The 20286-nt window shown below is 37.0% G+C and overlaps 1 protein-coding gene across 4 annotated transcripts in view; it reads right to left on the bottom strand.

Annotated features, from left to right (window-relative positions):
* The window catches only part of Mios (meiosis regulator for oocyte development), a 36421-nt gene that overhangs the window by 14498 nt on the left and 1637 nt on the right, over positions 1 to 20286 (bottom strand). For 3 of the 4 annotated variants that reach the window (XR_005976437.1, XM_041675620.1, XM_041675622.1), the window contains exons 2-8: positions 19331 to 19398; positions 14098 to 15431; positions 13726 to 13824; positions 7645 to 7899; positions 3606 to 3775; positions 2467 to 2532; positions 929 to 1087 (exon numbers count right to left, since the gene is read on the bottom strand). Coding sequence is in view for 3 of the 4 variants with exons in the window: in XM_041675620.1 (XP_041531554.1) it covers positions 929 to 1087; positions 2467 to 2532; positions 3606 to 3775; positions 7645 to 7899; positions 13726 to 13824; positions 14098 to 15391 (2043 nt within the window). In the remaining variant the exon portion in view is untranslated. Of the gene's footprint in view, positions 1 to 928; positions 1088 to 2466; positions 2533 to 3605; positions 3776 to 7644; positions 7900 to 13725; positions 13825 to 14097; positions 15541 to 19330; positions 19399 to 20286 lie in introns of all 4 variants that reach the window. The other variant, XM_041675621.1, reaches the window with a different exon arrangement.

Genomic DNA, 20286 nt, shown 5'->3' with positions numbered 1-20286 from the left:
TTGTAAAATGCAAAGTTTAAGAAAAACCCAGTGCTAGATGTGAGGAAGGAAAGAAAGGATATAGGAAACATCTCAACAAGAGCGGCAGTTATCGGACTGACTTTTAAAGGTCACATTATGCACTTACTGTTTGCATTTTAACATTTTATAAATTGTGATATTACCTACCCATCTGTACTCTGTAGTCACATATCAGCAGTTCATTAAAAGATAAAAAAACTTCATTCCAGTGAGAAAAGTTGAATGACAGAATACCTTTTCTCACATGTGTGGCTTGATATTTTATATAAGCTGACTCTGCATTTGGAACCCGCATTAGGCAAGGTCACAGAAAAGCATAGAGAAGGGAAGCGGTAAGCACATTTTGATTTGCTTACCAAGGTAAAGCAGGCTAAAAGAGAGAGGTGCTCATGCCACAAAAGGTTAAGACTGCTGGAGGGTTACTGGACATGGTAGAGACACGGAATTCATGTTTCACACAAAAGTGAAGTAGAAAGCAACTTCTTCCTGGAATCTGGTCCAACCACTAGACTGTTAAAGCAATGAACAAAATGTTGATGAACTAGTTATAAAGAGGGCACCGAGTGTGAAAGAGCTGGAGTGTAACCGCTCCTCTGCTGGTCAGATGAAAGGGAGCCGCAGTTCAGAATAGGAGACGGAGTCCTTTATGGAAGACGGGTTGACTCTGACCTGAGGCTCTGATTCCATCTGAGCTTGACGTGAACTCAGATGCAGTCAAGACCAGTATTTCTTAGACTGAAAGAAAGATAAGCTGATGAGATTAGGGCCATTAGAGACAACACAAGTCCTCAAGAGAACTAAAACCCCAAAGCGAGGAAAAGAGCATGTGTGCCTCACCTGAGGATATACACCATGGAGAATATGGCTTGGCATTTTGTTTTTAAGACCAGTGTCAGACTGCACTAACCTGTAACATGCAGTAGCTTGCTGTCTGGACGTCTCCAGTTCTATCCACGTAGCTCTCCATCAAGTCCACTCCATCTTTAGTGAGGCCTGTAAGCAAGATTCCTTCCAAATTGCCAGCCTCTTTCATTTCATTGGTCAGCTTTTCAATGTATTTATTTAACTGAAAAATTCAAAGTGACTTTTTAAATATAATCTGTTTCACTACACATTTAATTTAGAACAATGTTATTATTGATGAAAAACATTTTAAGACAAAAACTCTTACCAAAATCTAGATATGTACTAGGAAGTCTATATCTATTTCAAGTTTCAATACAGTTTGCAGGATCACTTTATTTTTTGTGTGCTGTGCGGAAGCGCACGTGTGGAGGCCGGAGATTGACATCAGATGTCTTTCTCAATAGCTTTCCATATTGTATTTAATTCAGGGCTCTCACTGAAGCTGGAGTTTGCTGATTTGGGAGGATGGCAGAGCAGTAAGCCCCAGGGACCCTCCTGTCTCTGCCACCCAACCCTGGGATTATAAGATAACACCCAGGTATTTCCACAGGTTCGAGGGGATTCAACTCAGTTTCTTGAACTGTGCTATCTCCACAGTGCCCACACTCCTCTTCAAAACTTACATTTCCTATGTTTATAGACGGCTAACTCTAAGAGAAGTTTCGCCTTTTCAGCAAATTCTTACCTCTCATGGTACTATGTAACAGAATCGCAGAATTGGAATTACATGTTGAAAGCCATCAATAAAAATGATTTCTTTTACATGGTCTAATTTCACCCTATCCTAAACTCCAGCCACCGTTCCTCCTCATTTCCCCAAATCCTGTCATTAGAATAGCACTGCTAGTCATTGCTGTGAGGAGTCCTTCAGTATATGTGTTGCTTTTATTGCTTAAGGAATAAAGCTGTTTCAGTTAGTGGCTTGGCAGAATAGAGCTACACAGGGAAAACTAAACTGAATGCTAGGAGAAAGAAGGCGGAGTCAATGAGATGGCCATGTAGTTGCCAGAGAAGAAAGGCACAAGCTGCCAGTCAGAACCTTGCCAGTACGTCACCAGCCTCATGGTAAAATATAAAATAATAGATATGGGTTAATTCCAAATGTAAGAGCTAGCTAGAAATATGCTTAAGCTACTGGCCAAACAGTATTCCAAGTAATATAGTTTCAGTGTCATTATTTTGAGTCTGGGCAGACAGGAACAAACGAGCAGCCTCCCCCAACAAGTCATCTCTGTATATTTCATTCTCGAGACCTCAGAGGCAGCAGCTAAGTGTTTAGGTACTGAAATGATTTGCATATAACATTACTAAAACCTGAACTTAAAATTTCTATCTGCTATGTCTTCTTCTAAAGGAAAAATTAAACTAAAACATCAAGTCAACATTCTAAAACAAATTTAGATAGTACATGCATATAAGTTCAATGTAATAATTACCTTTTTAGATTTTGTGTAAAAATTTACATGTAAAGATAAGTTTGTTAAAATACTTCATAATAAACATTAATTACCTCAAATATAGAACTGAATCGGTTCTCACCTGAGTATCACCAAGGAATTTACAAGCAAATGCCACTCTGTCACGTACTGCAACTTTGTTTTCATACTGGAAAACAAACAATTGTACGCACCATAACTTTTCTGTTTTTACAGGGAACTAAATATGCTCCTAATATGTAAGTTTATTTTCATATGTATTAGAAAAATATATGTGTATTCTATACATTTTCACACATATATATCTTCAGATATTGGAAGAGTCACCAATTGCCAAAGAAGTCTTTTCTGATTAAATTAAATGCATTCTTAAAATAGCTTGGATCCATGAACTTCCTTGTTAGTTCTCCCTTTTGGTGAAAGAGAAGGGATTTTACTAGAGGTGACAAATGAAAATACAGAATGCAATGTTTAAACAATTGGTTTATTTCTTTTTCTAGGCTCATTCTCTAGCACTTGCTTAAGTATCCTGTCAGCTCAAAGACAAGACTTTAAAACCTCTTGTTTAGCAAATATAGTAATAACAGTCAAAAATAAACATTTCTTGATATTAATTTGAAGATCAGAAAGGTTCACTAGAACTTTATTTGACATTTGACACTGTCAAAATGGACACTATACTTAAATTTCCAGCATGCTAGCTCATAAGACACATGTTGTTCTAAACCTTACAGACTGCATGTTTGATAAGAAATGCTCTGATGGGAAGCAGAGGAGCACAACTGAGGGGAGAAAGTTCTTTTCATTGCTAGAAAGAAGACAGACAGCACAAAGGAAAAAGGTTTTTATGTGAAGCTTGTTACTCAACAACCGAAATGAGTAAGGAAACCTCACTTCATGACAAGGAAGAAATCACATGGTTATACAAGTGACTAAAATAACTGAAAGACTAAATTAAATCAAGTTTTTATAAGTAGTGTGATTACATAATTTGTTTTCCAAACAGAAATCATCTAAAATGACCAACATTAATTTAGAAGGACACCTTAGTCAAAACTGACGGACCCAGTTATCTATATACACACAAGTACACACAAACGTATTCGCACTATTTAAACAGCAAATACATGTATACGTTTATAGCTGTACATTTCTAGAGCTCAGTTCTTCAGGAAAGGATGAACTACAAAAAGCAAACCTGTTATAATTCAAAGGACGATCTGGGGAATCAAAACAGCTTACCAAAACTCCATCATAAGCTCCTGCTTCGCTGGTCAGAAATGCAAACATGACACAGAGATAGGGGTTGTTGAGCTGCAACCGTAGTGTGCTGCACATCTCTCTCCAAAGAGAGTTCTTCTCGTCCGTATACCCTGATAAAGCCATTGCTACCACATTGAGATTCAGATCTCCTGTAGGTTAAAAATGTGCAGCTAATCAAAGCAATCAGAAACTAATAACCTCTTTCCCCACAGCTGTTAAATCTCGACACAGTAATCAGATAGTGAATTTTATCCTAAAAGAAGCCCACTTAAATAAGAAAAAAATTAAGACTGTTAAATTTGGTAGAGTACAAAGAAAAAAATCCATTCTTAAAAAACAATTCATGACAGATTCAACACAATGTCCATCAAAATCCCAATAAAATTCTTCAAAGACCTCGAAAGAACAATACTCAACCTCATATGGAAAAGCAAAAAACCAAGTATAGCCAAAAACAATCCTGTACAATAAAAGAACTTCTGGAGGCATCACTATCCCTGACTTCAAACTCTACTACAGAGCTACAGTACTGAAAACAGCCTGGTATTGGCATAAGAACAGACAGGAGGACCAATGGAACCGAATAGAAGACCCAGATAGCAATCCACACATCTTCGAACACCTGTTTTTTGACAAGGAAGCAAAAAATATCAAATGGAAAAGAGAAAGCATATTTAACAAATGGTGCTGGCATAATTGGACATCAACATGTAGAAGAATGAAAATAGACCCATATCTATCACCATGCACAAAACTCAAGTCCAAATGGATCAAAGACCTCAACATAAATAAAGTCGGACACACTAAACCTTATAGAAGAGAAAGAGGGAAGTACACTTGAATGCATTGGCACAGGGAACCACTTTCTAAATATAACCCCAGCAGCACAGATACTGAGAGAAACAATTAATAAATGGGACCTCATGAAACTGAAAAGCTTCAGTAAACCAAAGGATACAGTCAACAAGACAAAACGACAGCTTACAGAATGGGAAAAGATCTTTACTAACCCCACATCAGAGGTCTGATCTCCAAAATATACAAAGAACTCAAGAAACTGAACACCAAAACAACACATAATCCAACTGGAAAAAAAAATGGAGTACAGACCTAAACAGAGAACTCTCAACAGAGGAATCTAAATTGGCTGAAAGACATTTAAGGAAATGTTCAACATCCTTAGTCATCAGAGAAATGCAAATCAAACAACTCTGAGATTCCATCTTACACCTGTAAGAATGGCCAAGATCAAAAACACTGATGACAACTTATGCTGGAGAGGTTGTGGGGAAAAGGGAACACTCCTGCATTGCTGGTGGGAATGCAAGCTGGTACAACCCCTTTGGATGTCAGTGTGACAATTTCACCTTCCTCAAGACCCAGTAATATCACTTTGGGGTATATATCCGAAGGATGCTCAATTGTGCCACAAGGACATGTGCTCAACTATGTTCATAGCAGCTTTGTTTGTCATAGCCAGAACCTGGAAACAACCTAAATGCCCCTCGACTGAAGAATGGATAAGGAAAATGTGGTACATTTAAACAATGGAGTACTACACAGCAGAAAAAAATAACGACATTTTGAATTTTGGAGGAACATGGATGGAGCTAGAAAACATTATTTTGAGTGAGGTAACCCAGACACAGAAAGACAATTATCACATGTACTCACTCATAGGTGGTTTTTAAACATAAAGCAAAGAAAACCAGCCTACAAACCACAATCCCAGAGAATTTAGACAATAATGAGGACACTAAGAGAGATTTAAATAGATCTAATCTACATGGGAAGCAGAAAGTAGAAAAAGACAAGATCTCCTGAGTAAATTGATTGGGTGCATGGGGACTTTGGGGGAGGGTTAAAGTGGGGAGGGGAGAGGCAAGGAGGAGAGCAGAGAAAAATGTAGAGCTCAATAAATAGCAATAAAAAATACTTCTTTGAAAAAGAAAAATTCATGTACACACTTGTGATCCTGTGCATAGTATTTTTTTTTCTGCAGTACTGGACACTGAATTCAGAATCCGACAGCAATGCTTTACCACTGAGCTACTTCCACAGCAGAAAGGACAACACTTAACTTTCAAGTTCTTTGTTCAGTACTTTCCTATATATTATATTATTATTTGGTACCTAAATTGAGACAAGTGAGACCATCTTACCAAAATCACTGCCACCCTTATCAGTAAAGTCATCTATGCTATCTCAGAGTACTATACCCCACTATTACAATTTTCAAAGTTTTATTTTCCTATTTCTAATTATATAATACATATACTGATATACCAAGTATCAACTGGAGAAAACAGTGTTTCAGTATTTTTACTATACTTCAAACAATTTCTTGGCCAAAATGAGCTATCAGAATTATCACACAACTGTACTTAGACATACTTGCAACAAAGCGTCCATTACCACTAACTTATATAAACTGTTCTGTTTATGTTCTCTAGTGCATAGGGCGCTAGCAAGCTGCCGACCTACTCTTCAGTTCTGTATGACCACTTCACTCCAAATGAGAAAGCTACAGTCTCCCTTTGTCTTTTCTCTCAAGCGTTTTCTACCTTTCAGACAGCCCTTGACCCTAACCATTCTTCCTCTTCCAATTAAACAGTACCTTCCCCCCACTTTCTGTTCTTAGCAGCTTCATTACTCACTTGTACAAAAATGCTTTCCAAGATACTTGGGGCTTCATTCTTCTGCCTACACTATTATTAAGTTTTAAGTCTTTTAAAATAAAAGCATAGGAATACCACATTTTCCAGGTACATATAATAGAAAACTATGTTTTCAGGTTGTAGCAAAATTAAATTAGAAATAGAGTCCTTTTCGGGAGGAAGAACTCAATAGCACTACATACTGAACCCAGGTCTCACATGTGTCCTTTTTTAAATGGCACTACACACCTCTCATACTATCAAGTGCAGAAGGCTTTCTCTGAAGTAAAGGTAACGATGATCAGGCTAAAGATCTAAATTTTTTAACTTTTAGAATGAAAATAAATAAATATATTACAGTCAATGGCATTTTTTATGGTATAAATGAACTATAATGTGTTAAAGGTGGGCCAGAGTAAGTAAGAATTTATTACTTTGAAACTCAGAAATAATTGTCTATGTGCGTTAAAGATAAACAGCTATATACACTTTAAGAATTTAAGTGAACTATACCTAATAATAATAAGCAAAAAACAAAACTTGTCATGCAGTGGTGGGGCATGAGGTGGTACACGTCTTTAATCCCAGCACTCAAAAGGCAGAGGCAGACAGATCTCTGAGTTTAAGGGCAGCCTGGTCTATAGGGCGAGTTCCAAGACAGCCAGGGCTACACAGAGAAACCCTGTCTCAAGAAAAGGGGGGGGGGGGGGCGGACACAGACAGCAGTAGGGTGGTAATTCTTGGTTTTTGACTGATTTGTTTCTCTTAAGGATCCTCTGACAAACTGAACTTTATCCTCTCTCTCTCTCTCTCTCTCTCTCTCTCTCTGTAGCAAACTGAACTTTATCCCCCCCCCCTCTCTCTCTAGCAAACTGAACCTTATCTTCCCCCTCCCTCCTTTCCTTCCTTCTAAGGCTACACAGGACATATGTTTCAATCAGACTCAAATAGAAACATTTTCCAGATCACAATATGCTTTTCATAAGAATCTATACTGGTCTAAACAAAAATATCATTTAGTATCCTACCAAAAGAGAAAGTATATACTAAAATATTGCTTACAAACAAAAGCAGTTCCAACAGACATTCCTCAATGTATATGATTCTCTTTAAAACGAAAAAAAAAGAAATACATGTGGGAAAACATATTATTATTAAAGCATCATTTAAGAACATTTTGTCTTTATTGATCTATCCTGAGGCATATATATATGGAACTGTCTAATACTTACTGCTTAGCACCATACACTTTCCCTTTCAATAAAAATGATATAGGATATAGGCTAGGTAACTAAGAACTATCCACATCCTCCCTTTAGCAGAGTCTATGAACTGCCAGTTCTCAGAACAGAACCTAATACCTTTTTCTGAAGATGCCCCTTCATTCAGGATTTGGATTGCTCGCCGAATATCCAGGTTGAACAAAGCCACTGCAGCAGCTCTTTCCCATTCTCCTTCTTGCACAAGAGAGTTCAAAAATGGTCCCACATCTACATCCGTTCCTTTCTTTACCCACCCACAAAGTTGTAATGCTAAAATCCTCTCTTCGTTTAAGTTCTGAATATCAGTTTGTTTGTCCAAGCCACTCCAATTATGTCTGCTGCTTTCCACCATTCCTAAAAACAGAGAATGCTTTATATTATTTTATTGTTATTTTGAAATATATTAGGCAACATAAAGTTCAGCTTTACGAAAAAAACGTCAACAGCATTTAGGATATCCAATTTCTCAGCCATAATCTTACAATAGCATAAATAAGCAAAATACTAAAATTTAAAACATTTTTCACCATAGTTGAATTACTAAGAAGCTACCGCTATAAAAATGGATGCTGAGACTAAGCTGAGTCATTGCTTCAGCCCTCTAAGCTAAAACAGATGCCTGTTCTCTACCTCACCACTTGTTTCCTGTGTCCTACACAGGATTTAACAGATTCTCACATCTGATCTCTCACTAGAACACAAGCTCCAACAGAGTAGGCAGTTGAATTATTTTATTTGCAAGGAATGCCCTCTGCCTTGGAGCCCCAAGCACTTGAGTTCTCTTCATTTCCTCCTGCATATGTGTGGTCACACATTTCTTAGCAAGAGAGACTGGACCACCTCTGCCTTACTGCTATATGCTGTATAGCTATCCATATGCATGAAAAAAATGAGATTACAGTCATCAAAGGACTTCAAGGTAAACAATAATGAAAAAATACAATGGGAATGACCTAACTATACATCACTCTGCTATTAAGTTAGAAAACTATATATTATCTTTTTTAAGGAAAAAAAAATACTATTTTCATAGCATTACACTGAAATCATGGTAGCTGGTTATAAAGGCAAAGTAATTTCATTTAAGCAAATAAAGACAAAACAAACAAACATGAAGTTTAGTTTATCAATTAACTATAACACATTCCTAAGTGTTCTAGAAAGTTTTATGACCAAACTGTCAAAAATACAAAAAGTATTTTCAGAAAAAATTAAATTATGAATGAGGAAATGTGAGTGTCCATATTGCAAACTTCCTTTATTTAGTAATTTACACATGTAACTTACAGCAATTATATATATATTATATATATATATTATATATATATATATATCTCAATGATACTTATATGAATAACTTGGTCAACAGCAAATAGATGAGCTTTCAGAATTCAATCAGCTTGCCAGGTAGTAGTGGCACAGGCCTTTAATCCCAGCACTCAGAGGCAGATGCAGGTGGATCTCTGAGTTTGAGGCCAGCATGGTTTGCTAGTTCCAGGACAGTCAAGGCTGCATGGAGAACCCTGTGTGCAGGGAAGGGGAGGGGGGTTCAACCCACTGACTGTAGGCTGAATGAAGTAGGGCCCCAGGATTCCTACAGCTCAGGAACCACACCCTTGAATAATCACCTCCTCTGGAATTTAAACTGAATCTGTGACTTGCTTCTAGACAACAAATCATAGCAGAGAAGAAAGAATCCTTACTCAACTGACTGTGAGTGACTCAATGGGCAGTTATGTAGTCTAAGCCTAAGTTAATCAGGCCAACCCTTAAAGAGAGTCTGTAAGTAAGAGATGCAGTAGGAAAGACCTCTTGGTCTTAAAGCAGTCAGAGCTGTTATCTTGGTAAGAAAGTCTGTGGGAAGCAAAGAACTGTAAACAATCTTCAGGAGCCATGGGTAGGCCCCGGCCACCAACCAACCAGAAAGAAGGACATAGCTTAGTTCTACAACTACAACTACAAGGAATCCACAGCCTCTCAGCCTCTGGTTCCCCAAACCCTAAAAACGACCCCCACTCTAGTTAGTAAAGGATATGAGCATATTTCTTTCAAAAGCCAAAAATTACCTAGATCCAATTCTTTCCCATTCCTAGGAATTTTATCTCCTACATGTGTCTTCAACCTGTTTCTGCAGTTTTTGAACTTGACCAACAACCACATGAATTTGGAAGAATATTCCTAACTCTAGAAGGAACTACACTTAGCCACAACATTCATCTTAGCTTTGTGAGACTTTGAGTAGTACCTAAGTACTACTAAGTAGTGACTCAAGGAGACAATGAGACAATCTATGTTAGAAGAATAGCAAGTGATCCAAAGCTGACTACAATTGATCTGTCAAAGGATTGAAAAAATAAGCATTAAAATGAGAATAGTTGAATGTGGTGGTGCATGCATTTAATCCCAGCATGGTGGCCAAGACAAATGGATCTCTGAGTTCCTGACCAGCCTGGTCTATATAGTGACCAGGACAGCGAGGACTACATAGAGAGACCCTGTCTCAAAACAAACAAAAATTATATAAAGAAAAATATTTAAAACTTAGTTATCACTTTTAAGTTAAACTTTATATATGTACATCTATGTATATAAATAAAAATCACTTAGTTTAAACACCTTACAAGGAATAAAAACAGGTCTAAGCTTTCCAATTTACCTAAAATTCATACTTTTAAATAACTTGTATGATTATCAACGTGATGGTGGTTTGTGACAAGTCTAAAATATTATCTTTGTCAGTATTTTAAACTATACCTTTTTGCTTTATGGAAAAGTTGTAAGGTAAGTTAATAAACTAATTAAATAATTACACTGAATTAATAATTTTGTGTTGCTGTGAATTAAACCTGGCCTTGAATGTGCTAAGAAGTTCTGTTGCTGAGCTACATCACCAGCCAAAAGGGATTTTCCCTGGAGGGGTTAGCAGTGGGGGTAGAAGGTAAAAAGGTTGGAGATGGGGAGTGAAATGCTAAGTACCCATCTATTGCTGAGCTGAGCAACACTGTAACACAAAAATTACCTTCACCCCCACCCCTCCCAAACAGGCTCTCATGGAGTCCAAGCCTGCCAAAGATGATCTTAAATTTCTGAGCCTTCTACCTCCACTCCAAGAACTGGGATTATAGAGTTGTTGGACACATTCAGTTTTAGCAGTGCTGGGGATTAAACCTGGGCTTCATGCATGCTAGGCAAGGATTCTCCCAATTCCAGCCCCAAATCAATTATTTTTCAATAGAATATTTTTAATTTAATGAACTGAACTCTGGCAGCTCAGGGATTCTTTCTTAGTTTGGCAATTATGCCGTGGGTAATTAGAATTATCAAAAGAAATGTGATACCATTAATTTCAAATGCATCATTACACTACGATTTTAACATCTATAAAATTTTAACAATCTATGAAAATCTATGCATGATATACATATCAATACAAAAATGAAAAACTTTTCACTGAATCTCATATTGCCCATATTCATAGGATCAATACTTTATTAATGTTTGCAAAGGAAACTGCATATGCAAACATTAAAATACCAATCCAAAATAAAAAAGTCTCAAATCACCAATCAGATAATAAGCATTTGTACGTCACACACATACACACACACGTATGTGTATAATTTATATATATATATATATATATATATATGATAAAACAATACACTATAAGAAAACTTTGGTGTTAAGGACACAAAAACACAAAATCTTAGCTATTTTGTTTCTTTAAATCAATTTGAGCAGATAAATTCTCTACATCAAAGTTAAACTTTTTCAAACTTTTATTGTGTTGGGTGAAAAGTCAGCTAGTCTTTTATTACACAACCCTCTGCCATATTAAAGACAGGAAGTGGGGTGAGAGAAATGGCTTCAGTAGTTAAGTCCTAGCTACAACCTTCATCCCCTGGACATCACACAGAAGGCCAGATGGGATGCATCTGAATCCCAGCACTCTCATGGGGACAAAGACAGGAACTTCATCATTTATAAACAGTAAGGAAGACCCTCCCGCAGCAAGGTGGATGGCTAGAAGTGACTTCCGAAAGTTGTCTTCTGACCTCCACGTGTGTGCAGCAGCATGTGCATGCCCACACTCGCACACGAACATGGCTTTTCCAATCAACATTTAAGCAAGCTTATTGATGTTGAAAGAGAAAAGAAAGCAACAACAGCCTTCGCTCTATTCAACGCTAGCTCCTGCCTCTAGTTATCATTTTATCCTCCCTCATACAGCTTGTTTTTAATTATTTATAGTTGATGATTTCTCTTCATACTGTTCAGCTGTTTCAAAGTGATTTCTTTCCCTTGTCTACATGAATATATGGTTCAATTTTTTCCTATCCCACCACTGTTCCCCTTTTAAGGCATTTCTTTTAGTTCTTACAACAATTTCATCTATTCCATAGAATATCAGGATTTCTAACATATTGCTTGCCCTCTGGTTATATTCCTCCTATATTCTGAACTCTTAGTCCACTGTCCAATACCATACATTTTACTGACATAGTACTTGATTCTTTGTGGCAGCAGTTTTTTTTCTTTTTCTTTTCTTTTTTTCTTTTTTTTGGCTTTGATCCCTCAGAAAAACACTCTTTAAAAAAAGAGAAAGAAAGAAAAGAAACTATCCCTTTTCACTATACATACCAATCCAAGTTCCCATTCTCCCCACTTCCCTCCACTCCTTCCACATATCCTCCTGCCCCAACCCCATCCAATCATCAGAGAGAGCAGGGCACACTGCCCTATAGAAGGTCCAAGGCCCTCCCTACTATAACCAGGCAGTGCAAGGCATATATCCAAAGAGAACAGGTTCCCAAAAAGCCAGTAGAAGCAGAAGAGAAAAAATCCTGGTACCACTGCCAGCGGCCCCTCAGTCTGCCCCAGCCATGCAATTGTCAAGCACACTCAGAGGGACTAGTTTGGTCCCATGCTTGGTTCTTCCCAATTCAGCTGGAGTTGGTGAGCTCCCATTAGCTCAGGTAGACTGTTTCAGTGGGTGAGCCCATCATGGTCTTGACCTCTTTGCTCACATTGTCATTCCTCCCACTCTTCAAATGAACCTCAGGAACTCAGTCCAGTTCTCTGATGCAAGTCTCGTGGCAGCAGTTTTTAAATTCACAAACCATGGTATATTCAGGTTCATAAATGGTGATATATATTATGCCTGCCTTTTTACTTCTGTTAAAGTAAGTAGAGTAAGGCAGTTTCTCATTAAACTTACTCATTTTTATTTCTTCTGATAAAGGTTACTCTTTCTGGTGTAGTTCTAATGGGAAAACACCAAAATGAAACAGATCTAAAGCTTTCCATTCATCTTTCAGCACTGAGCATCAAATAATTTCAAAGTCCTCAGAGAGCAAACCCGCTAGAAGAAATGCAGCAGCTTAACTGTGCATCCATGCTAATAGCATGGTGAAGCAGTCCTATGAAACAATGGCTCTGACTAAATTCTTCTCCTAGCATCTTAACTGGGTGCAGTACAAACAGACTAATAAAGCATGGAGGTTGAACCCTAAGAGACAATATAACATTCTCATAATTAACTCCAACAAAAAGAATAAGAACAACTGCTTAAAGCAACCAGTCTGAAAGTAGGTTTTTGTTTTTGGAAGGAGGGTGTCTTTATTCATAAACAGTTTATCTATTTAAATCTTACATTACTTTATTCATTAACCGATTCCTTCACTTACTCATCAAGAACTTTCAGGTATTCTTCAAGTTAGGCCATACTTCATGTCATAGCATAGTCCTTGTGAAAGTATTTGGAAAGCAAAATCAAAGGGATCTTCTTCAGTTAAGAGAGCTTTTAATTTAGTCTTTAAAACACAAGATGCTGTGATAAAATCCAAACTAACAATCAGCATCTCATAAATGCACTTGTATACTATCTCCCCTAAAGTGGGTCTTCAAATAAATAGCACAGAATAATAAATGAAGAGATTTAAGAAAGGTCTACTTTACATCAAAGAATCAACATTCCTTCCACAAAACATCTGGATATAATAAATACACTCAATATACCTAACAAGTCACTAAAATATCTGATCAGAAAGCCAAGAGAGAGTTATACAAAGGTATTTATTTTTGTACACAGTCCTGAGATAATCTTAATTTTAATCAACTAGGAATCAAGAGTCCAAAAGTTATAAATGTATTTGAAAATATAAAATGGAATTTTCTTACCCAAAGATGATTTTACTATTGATTTAATTCCTGCATAAACCAACGATCCTTTGTTGCCTGGAGATTTTTGATCCATATCTTCTGTATACTGCTTCATAAGTATTTAAATGCATAGGAAATACTGGTAATTATGCACAATAAAATATCTCAAAGTTAAAATTTAATTAAGAGCAAATCCATAGTAAGAATCTATACGATTAAGACAGTTCCACTTTACTGACCACCTTTCCCGCACCCAGTCTACAAACTAAAACTTTTAACAGTTTTAAATGATCTCACCTCAGAATTTTAGACTATATAATTTGTATTTACATACAAAACATTCAGTATGTTTACCCAATGTACCTCAAAAGTTAGCAAGACAAAGGATATAGTGCAGAGTATACCAGAGTGACTTGAGTTGTGGGTCTTCATTTCCAGCTAAAATGTGGTTTCTCCATACCTGCTCTGTATCAAGTCCATACCTTGATAAAGCCCGGAGGCGCATTTTTGTTGCTATATCTTTTTCTAAGGAATTGTCACTTTCTTCTTCCGCACATTCATACAAATGACGGCCACAAGCCCACATTAAAGAGGTAATTGGGCTCCAGGCAAGAGATATCCTTTCAAAAACAGTGAAGTCAGACATTGTTCGGTTGGGAGTTACAACTATCATTCGATTTTGACTCGTTGGATGCCATGCAAAGGAAGCAATGTAATTGTCACAAGGTTGCACACTTCTTTCAATTATTGTGGGTTCAGTTTCATCCCCAATGGGCGTAGGTGTATGCTGCATATCATACAGCCTAATAATATTACTATCCCTTGTTAAAGTAGCAAGCAGACCTGTCCTAGTTGGACACCATGCTACTTTTGTCAAGGGCTTTGGCTGCTCAGTCAAAGTCAAAACTGGCTTCTCAAATTTTCTAAGATCCCATATTGCAACCTGACCTTCATAGAAGGAAGCAACACGATCATGGAAGTATGGGTCTACTGTCACTCCTTGAACAGCTTTTGTATTTACAAACATCTTCTGGCTTGTGTTCCGAAGATCAAATATGGCTAGGTTACGATGCATGCCAGCAAGGAGAAGTTTCTGGTCTCGTGGAAGCCAACAAAGAGATAGACAAGCATCATTTTGTCCTAACTCATACAGTGGTTTGGTTACTAATAGTGTTGTCTCAGCTTCACCTGCTGAAAGTCTCACTTTTTCCATGGGAACAATATCAGGAGTATATTTGCTGCAGATATCCCATATCAGAACTGAAAAGTCAGCTCTGTGCTTGTCCAGACCAGCAGCAAGCCAGTTACTATCCAGTGGATTCCAAGCAAGGGTATTGCATTGTCGAGCATGTTTTGGGACAAATTCTTTTCCTATCAAATCTTTAAACTTAGAATTATGATCTTGACCAAGACTTGTAAGTACAACTCGACCATTTGCTTGTCCAACTGCTAGGAGACATTCAGGATCATAATTGAGATACCATGCAACACATTTCATATAGGGTGTATCTGAATTTATTGACAGTAATGTAGCTGCAGAGTCTTCAGACAAACGTAATGATCCAGCTTTAAGTTCTGAATTCACAGCCGATTCCACATGATAAAGGCTCAGTTCTGAGTCACATACAACAAATCTATCAACCTGGTGTGGTGCCCACAAAATATCAGGCTTGGTACCACTCATGTTTATTGATGGGCGCAAAAAGTCCAGTCAGGTCCATTCACTGAAATTGTTGAAAAATAAGAGGTTTAAAATATCAACAAATCACATTCCTTAAGTTGAATTCTCTACACAAACCTTCTTTTTTCTCTATATTTGTATTTTCTCTCCACCTACAGATTTAAGAAAATATTCACTTGATTAAAAATGGAGAAAGAAGAGTAACCACTTCCTACAATAAAGTGATCTAGTAGGAATCCAACAACCCTATCCCAGCTTTACTTCCCATGATAAATTATCTTAATTATACAGCTACTGGCACCTTCAATGTAACCTCGGGTTATAACAACTTCACTATGATGAGTAAATTAGTAAGTACCATACCAGTGAAGGGGGAAAATTTAAAAGTAGCATGAATCACACTCCTAAGCTATGGTTACAGCAGCATGCAGTGGAACACTCTTCAATGGTAAATGTTCTGTATTTATGCAAACAAGGGAATTTCTAACCACAGAGAGCTACTGAGTGCTAGTTACTTCACTTTTGACTGATATATGTGTATAATATAATGAAGTATACAAATTTGAAGTGTAATATGCTAGGACATAGATTTTTTTTTCAACTTTCAATAAGAATCAGGCTTCTGTAGCAGAGTAAAAACTGGAATGTACAAAAGAGTTATAAAATTTATCCTAGATTTGCTATAATTAGTTTTAGGATGACTTTCTCACCCTTCAATAATAAAGTTATTTAGAGTAGTACTTCCCAAATTTCACTCATTCGTAGACCACTTATAATGCTACTGAATATTTCTCTTTAAACTGACTCTTTTTTAAAACCAGAACATCAACTTTTAAGTTCATCAGTAGTTTCAACAACCATGCGTATAGTGTATAATTATATTTTAATATATGCTAAAATAAATATATTATTTTAAAAAGTGTTTGTGTTTTGCCTAAAAATTTCCTGTTTATGATTAGCAGTACACATATGACACTTACTCTGGAAAAATGAGTTATGTGGCCATTAGAGGCTCTTAGTTTTTAATTTTATAAGGTTTGGTAATTTTTGACTAAAAATGGAATAGTTTAAAAAATCTTATTTGAATAATAAAGACTAGATGGAAATATTAAGTATTTCTAAGTGGCTGGCAAGAATTAAAAGGCTGGATGCACAATTAACATAATATTTATAAATTTCACTACAAATATATTTTACAACCACGTTTCACCATACATTCCTAATAAACTGATAAGTATTCAACTCACACATAATTGCTTTACCTCCTAATCTTGTAAATATTTTTAGATATGAATTCCCAATTTAGAATTTTGTAGACTCAAAAATATATTTAACTTTTAAAAACTTTTTAAAAAAATAAAGTGTACAAATTAAATTCGGGGGATCTTAAAAAAATAAAAGGACAAGAATTTAAGAAGTATTAGAAGGAAGGAATACATTTGGGAAGTGTAGGAAGTATATATGGTGAAAAAACATTGTACATATGAAATTCAATAAATATTTAACTTTTAAAGAGATTTTATTTTTAAGTATGTGTATATATGCATGTCTGAGTGTTTATGCACATGTGTACAGTGCCTTTAAAGGCCAGGATATGGTTTTGGACCTCCTAAAGATGGGAGTGATGAGCTATTGTGAGCCATGTGATGTGGGTTCTAGAAAATGAACTCAGGTCCTCTGCAGGAGCAGAGTCCTCTTAACCGCTAAGCCATTTCTCCCACTCTCATATAATTTAGATGATTAGCAAAAACATTTATGAATTCTCATACTGGATTTATTTTCTTCTTTAACACTTCTGGAGCTCAGGATCAGTCACTTCAACTATATCCTTAATATCACTTTCACTTATTTCCTCTTCCAGCTTATTGTTTGCTTTTCCTTATTCCTAGACTATTCTAATTATTTACCTCTTTCCCGCATCAACTCAAGGTACTACACTGAAGACATTCTCAAGGTACTATAAACTGCACGAGAAATCAAGGTACATATAATTTCCAGACTGTGATACTAGCTCAACAATTCTCTTAATCATCTTTCCACTATCATCCTTTAAAAGTCAGAATAACCTTTGTGTTCTTCATAGGGGTGAGCATGCATGGTTTACGTGTTCATGTGTACAGGTGTGTGTGCAAAATGCAAACATATGCAGGGCATGGGTCATGTTAAGATGTCTTCTATCGGGGCACTTGCTGCTCTTCCAGAGGACCCAGGTTCCATTCCCAGCACTCTTGTGGTGGCTAACAACTACCTGAAACTCCATTTCCCACCCTCTATGGCCTCCACAGGTACAGACATGCCCACAGATACGACCACACACATACAAGATGTCTTCTATCACTCTCTACCCCATTTTTAATATGATATTTCTAGCAACTCTTGGGAATTTCATACGTACAATGCATTTGACCATATTCAAAGACCCTACTCTTCCCAACTGCATTTCTTCCTTCTCACTCCTTCCAAATTCTTGGCCTTTTCATTTTCAAGATAACCCACCCCATCCAATTCACACACTTTATTTTTTGAGCCAAGGTCTCTTAACTGAATTTGGAGCTCACTTATTTGGCGACACTAGTTGGCCAGCAAACCCAAGTAACCCTTCTGTGTTCTCCATGGCCTCTTCACAGAGATTCATTCATTCATTCATTTATGTATTTATTTTGGTTTTTCGAGACAGGGTTTCTCTTTGACTTTGGAGCCCGCCCTGGAACTAGCTCTGACCTTGAACTCACAGGGAACTCCCTGCCTCTGCCTCCCAAGTGCTGGGATTAAAGGCGTGTTGCCACCACCACCCGGCCTTCACAGAGATTCTAAACTAATGTCTTCATGAGTGTTTAGCAAGCACTATACTGAGTCATCTCTCCATACCAGAATAATCATTGTATAACATGAGCAACCAGTTTACACAATTAATTTGCCAATTAATTGTAAATACCTTCAGCCTCTACCTATTGCTCAAACCTTTTGGCATACTCTACATGCTGTGTTTTAGCTACATTTTTTTTTCTTTTCAGTTCCTGGAATCCACCCCAATTCCCAATCACCTTATCTTTGCAAATGATATGGCTATAACATGGCCCTCACTCTTTTAATCAACCATATTCTCCTGTCCAGAAATATAGTCTCACTGACTAGTATTCATTCTCTTTAATCCATTGAGTCTCTTCTACTAGATTATGTCTTCCAAGACAAAAGATGAAATATCTTTTGTTTTCCATTGTACTTCTAGTACAAAGCATGAAACTGTCACTTAGTAGATGGTGAATATTTGTCTAATGAATGCATGTGTTCAGGGCCCCGAACACTTCTCACAACAGTTATTTCAACGTTTTGCCTATTTCCTCATGCTTCCATCCTTTCCTACCCCAGAAGAATCAACATTTCTTTTTCATAGTGGAACCTGGCTCTAAGCCAAGAACAAAGCTCTCACTGTTATAATTGGTTCTAGTGACAGAAGACATCCTAAAAGGAGATTACTTTAATAAGTTGTATTCTATTATTCTGTAACTGTTTATTTAGCACCTTGTATATTCTGGGCACTGTTTTCAACTCTGGGAATACAGTGTTAAGGAGGGACAGATAAATTCTATTCTAACAAAACTGCATTCTAATAACAGACCCACCCAATAGAAAAGAATTTGAAAACCAAAAAATGAGAAGGAAGCAAATCATGTAATAGGAACCGGCTAAGACACCAAAAAGAAAAACTAGATGCCACCTAGAGCAATGGTTGTCAGCCTGTGGTTTGTGACCCCTTTGGAAAGCTCTACCTCCAAAGAATATTTACATTACAATTCATAACAGCAGCAAAATCACAGTTATGAGGTAACAACATACAATGTTATAGCTGTGGGTCACCACAATATGAGGAACTGTATTAAAGGGTCACAACATTAGGAAGGTTAAGAACTACTGCCCTGGAATAAGAGATAATAGGCATACCTATGTTCTCACAAGTAGAAGCAGCTCCTCAATAAATATTCACATGTCTTGAGATTCTTGTTATGTCCCTGGGGAAAAAGAAAAAAAGAACTCAATACTTATATAAACATACTTTAACCTAGGATTCCATACTATAATTTTATTCTTGATACAAAGTATATATGGTAAAAAAAAATAAAACTTAGATTACATACAGGAAAATACAGTTCAAAAATTCAAGTGTTACTGTAAACTAGGTACACTACAATCTTGGCATTTGAGAGGTGGAGGTGAGAGGATCAAGAGTTCAGAGTCGACCTCAGACACAGGAAATATATCTCAAAAACAAGTAAGATCCCTGTTTATGATGGTTACTTTGAACGCCAATTTAACGTAATCCAGAATCACCTGATAAGAGAATATCAATGCGGGATTGTATTGATTAGATTAACCTGTGGGCACGTCTAAAGGGGATCTATTATCTTGATTACATTAATTGAAGTAGGAAGACCAATACAGTGTGGGTGGTACCACTCCAGCAGACAGGGATCCTGAACGGTCAGAGAGCAAAGCTAGCTGAGCAGTGAGCATGCACAATTCGTTTACTGACCTCAGCTCCTGACTACAAAAGTGAAGTTACTAGCTGCTGCAAGTCCCTGCCACCTTGACTTCCCCAAAATGAAGGACGGTAACCTGGAAAGTTAGCTAAAATGGACTCTTCTCCCTGAGGGCTCTTCTGTCAAAGTCTTCTATCACAGCAGCAGAACTGAAACGAAGACACTGTCATTTTAACGCTGATTTACATGATTCTCAGGGAAGAACCAATCCGCATTCTTATGCTATGCTCGTAAAATACTGTTACCATCCACAAAATTATGACAGGAACACATACAAAAACCACAGACCTTTGGAGTTAGAAAGGAACTAATGAATCGTTTTCATTTTGTGAGGGGATGGAGTCAAGAACAGATGGCTTG

The sequence above is a fragment of the Microtus oregoni genome, unplaced genomic scaffold (assembly GCF_018167655.1).
Source record: "Microtus oregoni isolate MIOR12 unplaced genomic scaffold, Mior012 000026F_ref0000081, whole genome shotgun sequence".
NCBI classification, from domain to species: Eukaryota; Metazoa; Chordata; class Mammalia; order Rodentia; family Cricetidae; genus Microtus; species Microtus oregoni.
Note: the sequence above shows the minus strand (reverse complement) of the source record. Positions and strands in the feature narration are given on the sequence as shown.